Source organism: Terrapene carolina, unplaced genomic scaffold, assembly GCF_002925995.2.
Source record: "Terrapene carolina triunguis isolate 2854851 unplaced genomic scaffold, T_m_triunguis-2.0 Scaffold68, whole genome shotgun sequence".
Classification (NCBI taxonomy): domain Eukaryota; kingdom Metazoa; phylum Chordata; order Testudines; family Emydidae; genus Terrapene; species Terrapene triunguis.
In genome coordinates this window covers 25,291,648-25,307,198 of record NW_020664419.1, presented here as the reverse complement: position 1 = coordinate 25,307,198, position 15,551 = coordinate 25,291,648, and the positions used below count along the sequence as shown (strand labels likewise).

Here is a 15,551-nt window from a genome sequence, read left to right as displayed (position 1 = left end):
CATAAGCTTTCGTGGGCTACAACCCACTTCTTCGGATGCATGCATCCGAAGAAGTGGGTTGTAGCCCACGAAAGCTTATGCTCTAATAAATTTGATAGTCTCTAAGGTGCCACAAGTACTCCTGTTCTTTTTGCAAATTGAGAAGATAGATGATGCCATAGTTGCCATTATGGAGGATAATACTATGACAGGAACTGTTCGTGGGAGAACAGTGGAAGAGGGAAATGGAATCACCCGAATCCTATGTAACTTCAAATTTCTTTGTGGCTTAGTGCTGTGGAATGACATACTGTTTGAAATAAATGTTGTAAGCAAGAGACTCCAAGGTGTCGACCTTGATATATCTGGAGCAATGGAACAACTGGACAAAGCAAAGTCAGACCTACAGTCTTACCGGTCAGATGAGGGATTTCAAAATGTTCTTAAGAGTGCACAGAAGTTGGTAGAGGAACTTCACACTGAAGCTATTTTCCCACCCATTCAAGACTACAAGAGTCACCGAAGAAGACGACATTTTGATTACGAGGCATGGGATAATCCCATAAGAGACTCCAAACAACAATTCAAAGTTGTATTCTTTAACCAGGTGCTAGATTGTGCAATACAGTCAGTTGAAGAACGTTTCATGCGGCTCAAGGAACACAGCAGTATATTTGGGATGTTGTATGATATTCCAAAACTCCTCAGTATACCTGAAGACCTACACCAGCAATGCAGGGCACTAGAGACAGTGTTGACACATGACAACATGTGCGATATTGATGCGAGTGATTTAGGTGATGAACTGAAAGCCCTTTCCAAATGCTTCTGTTGCTCTGCGCATACTTCTAAAACTTCCTGTAACAGATGCCAGTGGAGAATGCCGCTTCTCCAAGCTGAAGTTAATAAAAACACATCTACACTCCACAATGACACAGGAGAGGTTGGTCGGCCTTGCAACCATCTCAATAGAGCATGAGCTGGCCCAGACTGTGGACCTTCAGGAAGCAGTTCAAATCTTTGCAACCAAGAAGACACAGAAAGTACCACTTTGATTATTCAAACAGATAAAAATGCCAGTGTTTACTATACAGACAAGAAAAGTTAACTTTCAAATGCCTGAACAGCAAATGTAAGTGTTACTTAAAATTTCTGAACAAGGCATTTTAAGTTGCTAGTTCTCCTTTATTGGGGTAGGTAGCAGAGCAGTACCATGAGAGGAGTAGAACAGGAAGAAGGCAGAATTGAGACCTTTCAAATTTTTGGCCCAAGTGAGGGGGCATGGGAGTGTCATTTGAGCTCCCCGCCTCATGTGCCAAAATGTTGTGGGCCGGCCCTGATTAGAATCATATTCTTTTCAGTAGGAATCATGCAATGCCTGCATTAATCTCACACAGTATCAGTGTAAATAAACTTACCACAAAGATATTTCCTGAGGTTGCATCTTTGTCAACAACAAACCAAGCTTCACTGAGGCCACTTAGCTTGGCCCTCTGGCCTATTGTATACAGGAAACAACCTAAAGAAATATGAAAATTTAACACTGGTAACACCCCCTTAACTCTTTAGTTTCATCAATCAAAATATTTCAAATGCATAAATCCCTCTCTTCAAAAGTTTAAGTATACCACTGAGCAAAAAGTGTCTAATTTTCTTATATTTTGAAAGTTAGAGACTCCATAAACTTGAAAAAGTTTTTATCTTAAAAGTCTATACCTGCTGTTGTGACCAATACCCCGAAGACTACTATAATTGAAATAGATTAGAGAAAAACATCAGTATTTCAGCTTGTTTAGTTTGTGAATTTGATAAATGTGTCTTGTCAGTTTCATGGTTTTAATGAGTCGGTTTCACTTCCTATTACATTCACTAACTTGACATCAGATTTTCATGCACTGGCTTGTGGGATCTTAGGTGTAGGCTCTTTTGCAGGCCTTGGAAGAGTGTTTATCGGTAACAGAATCTGAAACTGAAGAGGCAACAGGCAGATGTTCACAGAGAGGAAGGGAGGGGAAAGGAGAGGTGAATTTGGGCATATTTGGTGCTGGTGTTCTGTAACTGCCCAAAAGAACCTTTTGTGCATCACAACTTGCATTAATTTATTTTTAAAAGAATTTAAAATTTCTGGATGTTTAAAGGGTGCTCTATCAGAAAATGGAATTGAAACTCAGTGATTTAAAAAAAAAAAAAAAAATCAAGTTGACAGTGTTCCTTTAGCATAAAATTAATGGAGGACCTAGTGGCAACAAAGTAATCCGAAGTATCAGTGGTGCTAGGCAATAATTATGTTTTTTCTTTTTATTGCAATATAAAACTAATATAAAAACTAGAGACAGGCCAAAGCCAGTTACAGGGTTAATGGATCTCCTAGGATTCATTAGGCATACCAAAACAGAATAGGATTATAGACATTTAGAATTTTACAGAACTAGTCTTTCCAAATAAAATAGCATTGTTATATATTACACAAATGGTTTATTTATAATATATGGAGATATACCTATCTCCTAGAACTGGAAGGAACCCCGAAAGGTCATCGAGTCCAGCCCCCTGCCTTCACTAGCAGGACCAAGTACTGATTTTGCCCCAGATCCCTAAGTGGCCCCCTGGGTTTAGCAGGCCTATGCTGAAACCACTGAGCTACCCCTCCCCCGTAAAATCAATTAGCTAGGAAAGGCAGCTGCTTACCTTTGTGTGTTCCTATCACCTTGTTATCTTCAATGGAAACAAAGTTACCTGGACGAGGTTCTAAATACTACAAGAAAGAAAAATAGCTGTGTAAAAGATCTTTCCCCAGGCCACATTACAAATTACTAGGGAAATCAGAACAGAAGTTTATGAATTCCCCAGATCTAATGTTACTTGCCTCAAGAATGAAGTTTTCAAAATTTCTTTCACCAATGAAACAGATTCCCATACTCTAAAAAATAAAATGAATGCACACTATAAAAAAGCAGAATGATTCATTTGAAAATCCTAATGTCAGAACATTCATTATCAGTACAGCAAGGATTTACCCTCCCATGCACCTAGAAACATGCTAGGTGCCTCACAAAATGATTATAAAAATTGCTGCCCCAAAGAGCGCACAAACTAAATTCCATATAAGTGAAAATCATAAGTGCAGGAAAGAGGAGAAAGACACGGGTGACAATAAGCTCACACGATTACTAAGTAAGACATGAACACATCTTTATGACTGTGTTGCATGCATATTTAAAAAAAGTGACCTGCCCTTTACCTTATGATACAATACTAAACACAAAGACAAGTCACTGAAGCCTAGATACACAATAGTTCTTAAGCACCTGAACCTCAGATTTAGGTACCTAAGTACCATATTTAGACTCAACTCTGATCCACAAAACTCCTGCTCAGCTGCTGTCTAATCCTGTAATCCAGGAGAAGCCCTAGCTGTTTTGTTGGCCAGGGTGGAAAATTACTTTCGCACTTTTCACTGCAATGCTTAAGCATCTCTGCAGATTTATTCTTCTTTCTTCCTGAAACTACATCACCTAAAACCCTATACTACAGTCCTCAGACAACTGCGTAGTAAAAAACTGCTTGCTATGAAGATAAGTACAAGTACTAAAAACAAGAAGGAACATAATCAGGAACATAGCAGCTGCTTACATTCATACTCCAAAAGATCACACCATAAAATATTAGTTCCTTAGCTATGGAAACAGAACTACCCTTGTGAAAAAAGTGACCTAGGAAAAAACAAACAATCTGACACCAATCTATACCAATGCATCCTGCAACACAACTATAATAAACTGGAGATACAGAGAACCATGGTGAAATAAATCATTAGCTATCTCTGTGACCTGTGCTAGTTGGAAACAGGCCACATCCATCTCCTCAGTCCTCAGAGCTACAATGGTAGAGGAGCTTTTTAAAACCAACCAACAAACAAAAAAATTAAAATATCCAGGCTAAGTACTTTGGGACAGGTAGACAACGGCATAAACAATGCAAAACTCAAATTACAACCCAAATATTTTTTGTTTTTTGTTTTTAATTAATGGAGATATCCTATCTCCTAGAACTGGAAGGGACCTTGAAGGTCATCGAGTCCAGCCCCCTGCCTTCACTAGCAGGACCAATATATTCTATTATGTTACGCAGAAATAATTTGACTGAATTTGATGCAATGTAATTTAAAAAAAATTATGACTATATTTAAAGTTTACCTAATAAGTATTAATGTTTATAACATATAAATCAGAAAAAGAATGGTTTAGAGATAAATATAAATCAAAAGTTTAATAAGTGTTACCATGCCTCTTTTCTCTTTAGCACATGATGAAATCCGTGTTCTGCTGCTATCTTCTTTACAAAATCTTTTGTCAATCCTCCTAAAGGAAAAATGGTTCTCCTCAAAGCATCTTGTGAAATCTGACTGAGGAAGAAGGTCTGGTCTTTCAAGTGGTCAGCTCCTGTAAGAAGTTTTACAGCTGCAAGGTATAGAATACACAAGATGTTTCAATGTTACATAGCTTAACTCCTACTATTTACACAGAAGTTTAGTTAAAATTCAGCCTAAAATAAGAACTTCTACTAGAAACACATCTTAGCAAGTTTTCTCATTGCACTCAACAGAAAACATCTGGAGCACTTTTTACAATCTAGATATTGCTCCATTTCCTAATATTGTATCTCTTGTTCAATTTTACAAGAAGAAATGGGGATTAAAACTGATTACTCAAACTAACAGGAACACCTGTCCAAAACCTCATAATGTTTGACTTATGACACCCAACATTCCAAATATTTGGTTTTGCCTGTTTATTATGGTCTTAAACATTTTAATAAAATGATAAAATTTTCCAAGAATTTTCAACAATTTAGAATAGTTTTATAATATTTTTCTTTAAAACTACTTCCTACCAAAAAGGGCTACACAGATTTTGATTTTGTATTTTGCTGAACCTCTGTTTCTTTTACATCATGGTGAATTTTCCTGGTAAGAAACGCAATAATATAAATTAATATTTGAAAAAAAAATCACTGTTTGTAAATGTAGAAAGAAGTAATATTAGCTAACAGTGTTGTATCTTGTTTTTCAAAAAAATGTTTGGCCAAATTTGCTCAAAGTCACACTGATGTAAATCCACATTAATGTCACTGGAGGCATTCCAGACCTACAGCAGTACCACAAAACAGAATTTGACTTGTTTATACAAATGATCTACAGATTGCGTCCCAACAGCACAAATGACTTGATCCTGTGTTATATATGTAATAATTATGATCCATGAGGTCAGCCTCCATCACATAGTTATATTGTAATTTTCAGTCAGATTCTATCCATTTGGATAAGAACTAGTCTCCATCATAGCTCTGGAGTTTCATGGCTAACACATCGATGTGCCTTTTGTTTCAAATGACTGAGAAACGGTTTTGAGATACTGGTCAGTCACATCTAATAATAGAGAGTCTCCACAATAGGTCTGGAAACACACCTAGAATACCACATTCATGGTGATAGACAGTTAAGAGGTGTCACAAAACAGGTGTTGGAAAGTGGGGTTTCTCCCTGTCCTGGAAAATGCTGACTTTCCAGGAAAAAAAAAAAAAAAAAAAAAATCAAACCCCAAAAGCTTTCAGCTGAAAACTTTCAATTTGGAAATGCTAGCATAGTGCCTCATGGGAGCTGTAGTTTGGGATCCTTGTGCCCCCATTTACTTTTATGGGACAGACACCATGAACTGGACTGTATCTCCCAGCTTACATCCTTTGAACTCCACTGAAACTACTTGTGCCAAAGTCTCTAATGACCTCTTCCTAGACAAATCTCAGAACTAGTACTCCAACCTCAGGGTCCTCGACCTCTCAGCTGCCTTTGATACTGTTGACCATGTTGTTGTTCTTGAAATCTTGTCCCCCCCTGGGCTTCTGTGACTCAGTCCTCTCCTAGTTCTCCTACATCTCTAATCTCTCCTTCAGAGCATCCTGCAGAAGATCCTTCTTAGCCTTCCTCCAACTGTCTCTGGGGATTCCACAGGACTTGGTCTCCTTCTCTTCTCCCTCTACACTTACCTCTGAGTAATCTAATCTGAAGACACAAATAAAACCACCATCTATATGCTGATAACACATTTATCTTTCAGGTCTATTCTAGAAGTGCCAAAGAGGGGTCTGGACCCACTTGAACTCAGGAAGACCCAAATGAACTATGCTGTAACTTTCTATTCTAAAGGGTACCCAAGAACTTTCTATGCTGTGTTCCAGACTTCCAATAAATCCTTTTGTTTTACAACGCTGGCTGAGAGTCATTACAATCTAAAGCTTTTGTTGCTCCCTCTCTGCTAGTCTTCCCCCAAGGGTCCAGTTCGAGTGGACTCACTGAGGAGAGCTCACTGAATCTGACCAGTGTGGCAAGCCACCTCCTTCATCTCGCCAGACTTAGCACTACCCCCTCTGGCGATGGCGGGCTTGAAGTAAATCAGCCTTGCTCTGGGCAGCGTTTGCCTTCCCCCTTCTGTGCTGCTTTGGCCATTTTCAGGATCAGCCTAAGGGGTGATCCTTCACCAAACAGAAAGGAAACAGTCTCAAACACAAAACCAAAGGGGGATACCTTTCCCTGTCTCCTTGCTGGGGCAGGGTGTCGGTCCTTCCCTTAGCAGACACTCAGGTTTGGCTGTTCCCCCTATGGGAGGAAGCACAGCCTCTCAGCCTGGAGAAGCTTATTTCCCTGCTGCCGCTAGCCTGGCAGCAGCTTGTCATTCTCAACCCCCTTTTCTCTCCCCAGAGAAGGGGTTTTTAAAGGCCTCAGGCAGTCCTTAATTGGATTCAGGTGTCCCTAATTGACCTGAGGTAACCCTTTCTCAGCTTGTCTTCAGGTTTGTTTGTATATACTCTATACTGCAAAAATGCTAAAGAGGAGCAAACCCTTTAACATTCTAGGGCTAACAAATTGGCCTTCCAGGACCCTCTTGCAGCCATCTGGTCTGACTTTGTCACACCAGGCATGGGGAAAACTTAGAGGTGTGGTCCAGGAGGCAATGGAGTCAAATGGCTTAACCTGAGAGCGAGAGAGAGATCCTCGAGGAGGGCTGACACTGAAAGGTGTTCCTGCCAGGGACCATACGGAGCCAAGAGAGAGCACTGGGCCTATGAATCTGTGACAAAGCCATATTAACTGCTTACCATTTCTAACTTCAAATCGGTTTCTGAAAAGCCCTTGTGGTCTTTTAATATGTTTCTGTTGGAAAATTTCTTCATCTTCCAGTGAAGTCCTTGCATAATGCCCAGTTGCAACTGCATCCGCTCCTATGCCAAGTTTAAAAAAAATTATATATCGATCGCACTTGAACTGCACAATATTCAGAGTATTAAAGGTTATAGAAATATTTGGAAATACAAATGATTATAGGAATAAAAATTAAAGATAAATGACATCTGAGAAGCTTTACATAGCTAGCCAGTGCTGTCCTAATCTTAATACAGCCCCAAAATTTAATGGAAAATCATATTTCTTGATGTACACTACTTCCATTTTTTTGTGCTTCAAGGAGCATCTTCAAATGCAAAATTTAAACTTCTCTTCACAAGAGATAGTTCCCTGAAATAAACTTACTTACATCTCTGAAAACACTTTAAAAGAAATACTTTACAAATACTGATATAAGGCTACAAAGATGTTTAAACTGTGTTTGCACATGAGATCAGGCTTCTTACCCAACATTTTAAAAAGAGTTTGCTCCTCTTTAGCATTTTTGCAGTATAGGGTATATACAAACAAACCTGAAGACAACTTACCAAGGTTATCCAGAGCATAACGGAGAAAATAATTGAATTTGATATGCTTGTTGCACATTATGTCAGGATTAGGAGTTCTTCCCAATTCATACTCATTTACAAGGTAACTGTAAAACAAATGTATGACTATAAACATTTTTTTATGTCAAATAATTCTATTCAAGTATGGAGAAGTACTTCTCTCTCGAGAGCTTAAGACCTATCAATAATACTAAACGTATACTGTGCAAGAAGCAAACATGTGAGTGATTCATTAATATTTTATTTTACCTATAAGACAGCACTCATTTAAGATTTTCCATGACTGGACTAAACTACAGTTTTTCATATTTAAACTCATACTAGCGTTTCTCAAATTAAGTTTCAACATCTTTGTACTTTAAAATAAGAAGAGTGCTTAGCATTTATATTTTTAGCTAGGGGACAAACGTGGCCTCATCACCACAGTAGCTGATGTCTCTTGTATGATGCTTTATTACATGTTCAAAATGCTTAAACAAGTGCCAATTAACAACAGCGCCTAAATACTATGGTGATGGGCATGTGTACTGAAATACCTTAGGGCCTGATTCTGCAAGGTGTTTCTTGTCCTCAATTCCCATTCAAATAAATAGAAAGTGACAGCACAGGATTCTGCCCTCAAACACTACATGCTAATTAAAAGGTACTTTACACTTTAAAAACAAAAAACAGGTGTTTATTTTTACTCTTTATAAACTGAAACAACCTCTCAGACTTGTCCCTTACATTTGACAGACTATTTTAAAAACACAAAGCAAAATGGTTTTTCCTTTGTTTACTACCTTTTCCCATACATTTAACAGATGATACCAGCAACTAAATCAGCTGGGCAACCCACACCTGCACTGCTCTTGTTTTTCCTCTTTGACATTCAAGGGCAAGACCAAATAGGCAATTTATTCATAAGAGTGTACTGTGGCCTGTAAGGAAGACTACAACCCAGTGGAAATTTTGAAGGATATAGTTCCCAGAGGGAGCCTGTGAAAGTAGGCAACAGCAAAGCTTGCTGGATCGGTACAGCTGCACCACTGCAGCACGTGTGGTGAAGATGCTCTCCGCCAATGGGAGAGAGCTCTCCCATTGCCATAAAAACCCACCTCTGCAAGCAGCATAAGCTATGTCGGCGGGAGAAGCTCGCTGTGCACACGAACGCTTATGTCAGTGTAACCTATGTCGCTCAGGGGGTAGAAGATTTGCACCCCAGAGCAACATAAGTTTTGCCAACATAGGCTGTAGTGTAGACATAGGCTAAGAACCCTTCATGTCAGTCAGAGGGAGTTCTAAAAAAAAAAGAGTAGCCAGCAGGTTCTTTAGGGAAGCAGAAAACAAAGGAAAAGGGGAGTAAGTGGCTGCTGAATCTCTCCAACATTGGTTAGAGACTACAGAAAAGGCAAACCCAGAGTGATTCTCTTGGTTAAAAAGGCCTAGGAAGAGGAGGCCTGAAGAGGTAGGAACCATGGGAAGGGTTAAGTTCACAGTCTGAAGAGGCAGAAGAGAAAGTCCTAGCAAAGGGCAAGGTGTTTGCTAGAGTAAAAGACTGCACCTGAGCCCTGAAGAGGGAAGATGTAGGGAAAACAGGAGAAGGAAATGGTTGAAGAAAGCAGTAGTGTGGGCTTAAGACCTCGAGTTGCACTCTCTCTTATTTGGAGATCCCAGGCTAGCACTCCCAAAGAGGGTAGAATACGCCCCTCTTCACTCTCCTGTATCAACAGGGAAAACGGGGTGGGGACACCCTGTGTTTTCTTGCTGAGCAAAGTGAGGTCCTATGCTTAATCTCATTGTATTTCTCTGCTGAGAGGACTGGGAGAAGCAAGGAAGTGGATCTGATGATGCGTGGAATTGAGAAGAGGCAGGGAGTCACAAGGGAATGGAGGAGCGTAGAGTGGTGGCAAGGAAGGAAGCAGGGACCCATAGTCAGAGGAAGTGGAGGTGGGTAGGGTTGTTATATTAATGTAGATGGAATAAATGGGCTAAAGTTGTTAACCCTATCACTGTCCAACATTAAACAGTGTTAAACAATGTCCAAGACTTGGTATACAGCAGAGGTTCTCGCAGGGTCGTGAGCCCTCAGTGGGTCGTGTGGTTGTTACATGGGGGGGGTCGCAAGCTGTCAGCCTCCACCCCAAATCCTGTTTTGCCTCCAGCATTTATAATGGTGTTAAATAGATTTAAAAAGTGTTTTTAATTTATAAGGGGGCGTCACACTCAGAGGCTTGCTATGTGAAAGGGGTCACCAAACTCAAAAGTCTGAGAACCACTGGTATAGAGTGCTTAGTACCTGAACAAACATACCATTAAAAATCCTTTTAACCTTTTATTAAAGATACAGAAAAGAAGAAAAAATAGTTAAAACATTTGAAATATTAAGTATTAACTAAGGCTTTCATTTTAACTGCACTCCCTTGTTCCCCCATTTTCTTTTCAAGCTGTAGTGTAAACAATTTTTAGAAGGAAAATCCCCATTGTTTGGCAGTCTCTTAGATCAGCAGTTCTCAACAGGGGGTCCGCTGCCCCCTGGGGATTCGCGAACCCTTTCAGGGAGACTGCAGGACCCTGCAGCTAAAACCCAGAGCCCGAGCACCTCCCACGGGGCTGAAGCCAGGAGCCACAGGGTTGAAGACTCAATTCCCGATGCACCCGGCGAGGCTGAAGCCAGGAGCAAAGGAGGCTGAAAGAAGCAAAGCTATTTTTTATGACAACTTTGGGTTTGGAGTAAAATTAATCTAATATGCAGGTTTTTTTTGCTCCAATTTGATGTAAATGAAAGTAACTGAAGTTCCTGTTAAATATTTTCTTCCTCAAACTGCAGCTAGTTAGTATGGATGGAAAGAGAAAGAGGGAGGTATTGGAACTGGATGACATACTGCACCTGAATTAACCTAATTCCAGAGAAATCCCATCTATCAATTCAAAGAGTAAATGTATGTAAGTATGCCAACAGACCCATACCTATCTTAGTTGGTGGTGATCCTAAACTTGTAAGACAAGGAATAAATAACAATTTCTACCACATTAAGATATTTCTGTACTGTCTTATGACTCCACAGACACTAAGTTGTCCTTGTCAGTCTTTTGCCATTCTCTACCCCCTCACTGTTCACATACTAACACTTTATCAGAAATTATATTTTTGAAGACAATGTCTCTAAAACAATCCTACCTGAAAACTTCATTCCAGTACTCCTTGACATAGGAAACTTGATGAAAAGGGATATCCAGTTTCTGACAAACTCTAAAAGCATCTTCACAATCTTTGTCAGCAGAACAAACTCCTTGTTCATCCAGAGTGTCCCAGTTCTTCATAAATACTCCTGTCACTTGGTAGCCTAAAGAAGGAGGAAAGGAATTATTCATATACTGAAAACATAGTCTTATCTAGATCTTAGGGATCAGACCCAAACTCTGGATCTTCCAAGTACCAACTGGGCAACAGTATTCTGAGTGTTCTTATAGTTGTCAAGAAGTCATTCCATCAGTGCCTCACACTGCACTTTCTTGCTACAGATAGCGCAACACTCAGACAAGCCATTAAGGCAGATTGATGTGTGCTTGGTGAAAAATCAAGAGCCTCTTTCACTTCTTCCAAATACCATTATTTCACCCCAGCATTCTGAACACCTGACATCCCCAGAGAACATGCCAAGCCCCCGGGGTTGTTTTACATTGCCTATATTAGTAATTCCTGTTTATGTACAGATTCTGAAAAGAATTTTTAAAAGCCAGTCTCCTACTGATTTGATTTTTTGTCCATGGCTAGTTTTTCCAGAGTATTCTACATCCAGATACCTTTCCCCCCACCCACTCATTGTCCAATATGAATTTGAAGATTTAAAAACACCTGGTTCTAGAACTCCTAAGGGGACACTAAGGTTGAATACTGGATCATTACACATTTAAGATTTTTTTTTCCAGAGAAGAAAAAATTGTGTATTATAGTAACCTTTAGGATCCCAACTGGAAACAGGGCCCTACTGTGGTGTGTTCAGAAAACACAAAACAATAAACATACCAGCAAAGTGAAGAAGAATAATCAGCTGCACGTCATGTTAGTTTCATAAATTGTTTGTGGTGTTGAGTTTTGCTGGGATGAAATAAGATAACACAGGGGCAAAATGTGTGTGTGTGTGGGTAAGGGATAGGGGAAGGAGAAGGGGGAGAAAGAAGTGTGCATGGACTCTGAGGCTGAAGTGAAGAGATGGTGAAGGAGGGGGCAGGAGGGAGTTGGAGCAAACAGCCAATTAGCAGAAAGGAAGAATGTCCAGAGTAAAAACTGTAAAAAGCAGGTGCACACAGATGGCATAACTGTCTAAGGGTCCTGTTGCAGATGCTTCTCTCTGCTCCTGCCAGCTGAGTTTCAGGGTGGCCTATCCCAGCAGCTTTTTTCCTCCTTCCCTAAACTCTCACGGGCCCTGGTGCCCCTCTCTTGAATCATTCCAAGAATGCAGGAGGGCAGGCATTACCCCAGCAAAACTCTGCATTTGGTACTTAATGTTTCTAAACCTATCAAAGAACATAAGGGTTTGTTCTTCCTATAGATCCCCCAGCAGGCATATAATTTCTAATTTTTCAATGTTTGAAAATTCTATGCCAAATAGTAAATGCTGTAAGACTAGCACTTCCCATATAAGGGCCCTTAATGCAGCTGCAATGATAATGGAAAATATTCAACCTATCCTCTTTTCAACAGCTCTTCAGGTTTAAAAATAAGGAATTCCTTCTTACTCAGTAAGTACAAAAGTGAATTTAAAAAGTCTTCAACCTTGGTATCAAAAGAGTTTGCCATAACAAATCATGAGATATCATCAAATTAATAGAGATTCATATTTCGTTCTCTGAAAGCCCATATCTACACTGGAAAAATCATGTGAGAAAACGTGCTAATATTTTAAATAACCTGACGTTTAACAAGACTTTGTGCCTATTGCAGAGAAGAACAATGTTAAACTGTTCAGGTTAACTATTGGAGAGAGAAGGTGGGTTACTGTTGTATGAATTCAAGGGACAGAGGTTGCAGGAAAATCAGCCTGGAATGAATTGGTACAGCCAGGTATGTGCAAGAGGAGTGTCTGTCATGACAACAATCAGGACAGCATAATACTCTTACAGGCAGCAATGGATGACGGGGCACCCCCCAGGCACTCCTAGCCCTTCCCCCACTCCCTGTCACAGGCACTCTAGCCTTCCTCCCCATATCACAGACCCCAGGCACCCTAGCCCTCCCCCCATCAAGTGTCACAGGCCCCAGGCACCCCTCCCCTCCCTGCCACACCAGGCACCCCACTCCTTCTACCCTTCCCCTCATGTCACAGGGTCTCAGGCAGAGGCGTAGCGAGCGCCCTCCGTACCCTCCGACCGGAGGGGGCCCCGCAAGGAAGGGGGCCCCTAAAAGTGGCAAAATAAATACCGCATTCCAGTTTCTGCATTGTAAGGGGTCCCGCCCAGACATATGTTCGGAGGGGGCCACGTTCTTTGTTGCTCCAGCCCTGGTCTCAGGGCAGTGCAAGCAGAGCAGGCCGGGGCCCCTTCTGAGCATGGGCCCGGCTCCATGGCGCCATTGTAAACCCGGCACTGCCCACGTGTCACCTGCCCCAGGCACCCCAGCCCTTCTTCTCCCCCCGTCATGGGGCCCGGCCTCCCGTCCTTCCCTCCGTGTCACCGGCCCCAGGACCCCGCGCCCGGCGCCTAACGCTCTGCGCCCCCTCGCAGCTCGGGCCCTTGACGCTCACACTCGCCACCGCCTCACCTCTCCGCCGGAGCAGCAGCGCCGCCACCGCGCTGTCCACTCCCCCGGAGAGCGCGCACACCACGCGCCGCGCCGCCGCCAACATCTCCGGGCCCGGGCTGCTCACAGGGGGGCCCGCCCCGCTCCCGCTCTTCCCTTCCGGCGCCTGCCTGGCCCGCGGGACTGGTCGCGCCGCCTGGGGCTCCAAGGGCAGCAGAGGGCGAGGCGGACGGGAACGTGCCCTGCAGCCAGCACTAGCCGCCAGCAGGGAGCAGCTCTCCCGAGCACACTGACCCGGGCTCGGACCGGGGCGAGCCCGCCCCCACCGGGGGGAGGGGCGCGGAGAAAGGAGGAGACTCGGCGCCGTGCGCTGGCTCGGTGCAGGGATCTACCTGCCGCCCCACACCCGGGCCTCTGCTGGGGGAGGTCAGGGGATGTTAAGAAGCGTGTGCAGCGTCCCTCCGTGTAGAAATGCGTTTGCTGCGAGTTCCCGCGGTAGGGCTTGCTTGGGGTCTGGCCTCCTGCCGACAGAGCCAGCAGCTGGGGCCTAGCGGCCCTGCGCTCTCCCAGCCGCCTGGACTGGCAGCTTGGTGCTGGGGGAGTAGGGAGACGGGCGAGGGAGCCCGCCCCCCTGCCCAGAAGGAAGCCTGCAGAGAAAAGTAGCAAGAGTTAGGCTCGAGTCGGGTCGCGAGGTAGGAAGTTCCCCCAGAGAGCCCCTGAGTGGCAGAGTGCAGCGCAGCCTCAAGCAGAGCTGTTATACGGGAGCACATCGTGAAAGGCTTTCCTCTAGGGCAGGGTTCTCAGACTTTCCCCGCTAAGGGCCAGCTGTAATAAGCACAGTGGCCCACTTCTTTACTCTTCTTAAGGCAAATTATTAATTGTAATTATTACATGCACAAACTATAACACTGCAAATAAACAACGTCTGGGGTCCTTTTCATTTTAATGTGAACAATTGTAATGAGAGAAATCCCTAGCAGAGAAATCCTTCCAGATCTTCAAAGCCAAACAGGGTTAGTCAAGTTACACTTTGAATAAATGTTGAGAGTAGTATGTGGTGTTCAAACAGGAAAAACACAATGTATAAAACTGAACAATAAGCAACACAGTGTTACTAAAATTGTTAAACAAATTGTTAATTTTAAAACAAAATAGCTGTCCAACTTTGAACTATATTGTTTTCAATTTTTTTAGTGTAAAATCTCAATTTCTGTGCTAAGTAAAGACTCAACCCTGCTCTCTACTAATTAGAAAATAAAATATTATTAAAATATAAAATAAGTTATAATATAACACACTGAAGTAATGGAGACTCATCCAATCCCATAAAGGAGAATCCAAACTTTAAGTATGTGTTGTCCTATTTTCTTACCACTTTGTTTTTTGGCTGGCTAATTTTGCATAGCTGTAGGTGGGTCCAGGACTTTCATTATCTTCTCTATCACCCTTCTTGCTTTTGAAAAATAAATTGATCCATGTGAGGTTGAAATACTGCTTACTATTTTTTACAGTTGTAAATGGTGGACTGTGTGTATGTTGCTAGGTTACCTGGCCGTGAAACACAGTTGTACTCAGGTTGACGTAAAGTTGACATATTGCAGCTTGTTTTTTTTAACTAAAGATTTCTAAACTCTGTCCAATATATATATCTCAAAACATTACATTTATATAGCTTTTACTTGGGTTACATGAGTCACATGGAATTAGAGATTTACTAAGAGCTTGACTGGAGAATGGAGTTGTGCTGGCAGACCACCCGGGACTGTGTCACAGCCCACCTTTGGGAACCCCCGCTCTAGAGAATGGATTTCCAAAAGGTCTCACACTACATAGAAACTGGGAGTTATGCAGCCTCAAGCCACATGGTGCAAGTCAGACATGATGGTGTGGAGAAAGCTAGGGGATCGTGTTGATATTTGACAAAGGAGTGGTCAAGGTGAGTGATGGATCTGCTTCATATACTGTTCGATGGTATAGACGGAAGATTGAGCTTTGTGAAATTCTATAGCCAGGGGCACAACCAGAATTTTCCTAAGGAGGGGACCCAGGTTTCCTGCCCTCT

At 42.2% G+C, this 15,551-nt stretch overlaps 1 protein-coding gene across 1 annotated transcript; it reads right to left on the bottom strand.

Annotated features, from left to right (window-relative positions):
- Positions 1-827: 827 nt before the first annotated feature.
- On the bottom strand, positions 828-13,729 carry TRMU (tRNA 5-methylaminomethyl-2-thiouridylate methyltransferase). The gene is made up of 9 exons (XM_026648912.2): positions 13,511-13,729; positions 10,928-11,093; positions 7,747-7,853; positions 7,135-7,257; positions 4,267-4,439; positions 2,846-2,899; positions 2,668-2,734; positions 1,398-1,498; positions 828-875 (listed from the first exon to the last, which is right to left on the bottom strand). The coding sequence occupies exons 1-9, from the start codon at positions 13,593-13,595 to the stop codon at positions 828-830; spliced, it is 924 nt and encodes a 307-aa protein (XP_026504697.2). The 5' UTR covers positions 13,596-13,729.
- Between the last annotated feature and the right edge of the window lie 1,822 nt (positions 13,730-15,551).

Excerpts from the sequence above, each read along its gene's own strand:
- TRMU (XM_026648912.2), bottom strand. The coding sequence starts at position 13,595 with ATGTTGGCGGCGGCGCGGCGCGTGGTGTGCGCGCTCTCCGGGGGAGTG. Across the intron at positions 7,258-7,746 it reads TTATGCTCTGGATAACCTTG|GAGCGGATGCAGTTGCAACT; the intron begins GTAAGTTGTCTT and ends AACTTGGCATAG. Across the intron at positions 876-1,397 it reads CCTCAGGAAATATCTTTGTG|CTTGGAGAAGCGGCATTCTC; the intron begins GTAAGTTTATTT and ends TATTAACTTCAG.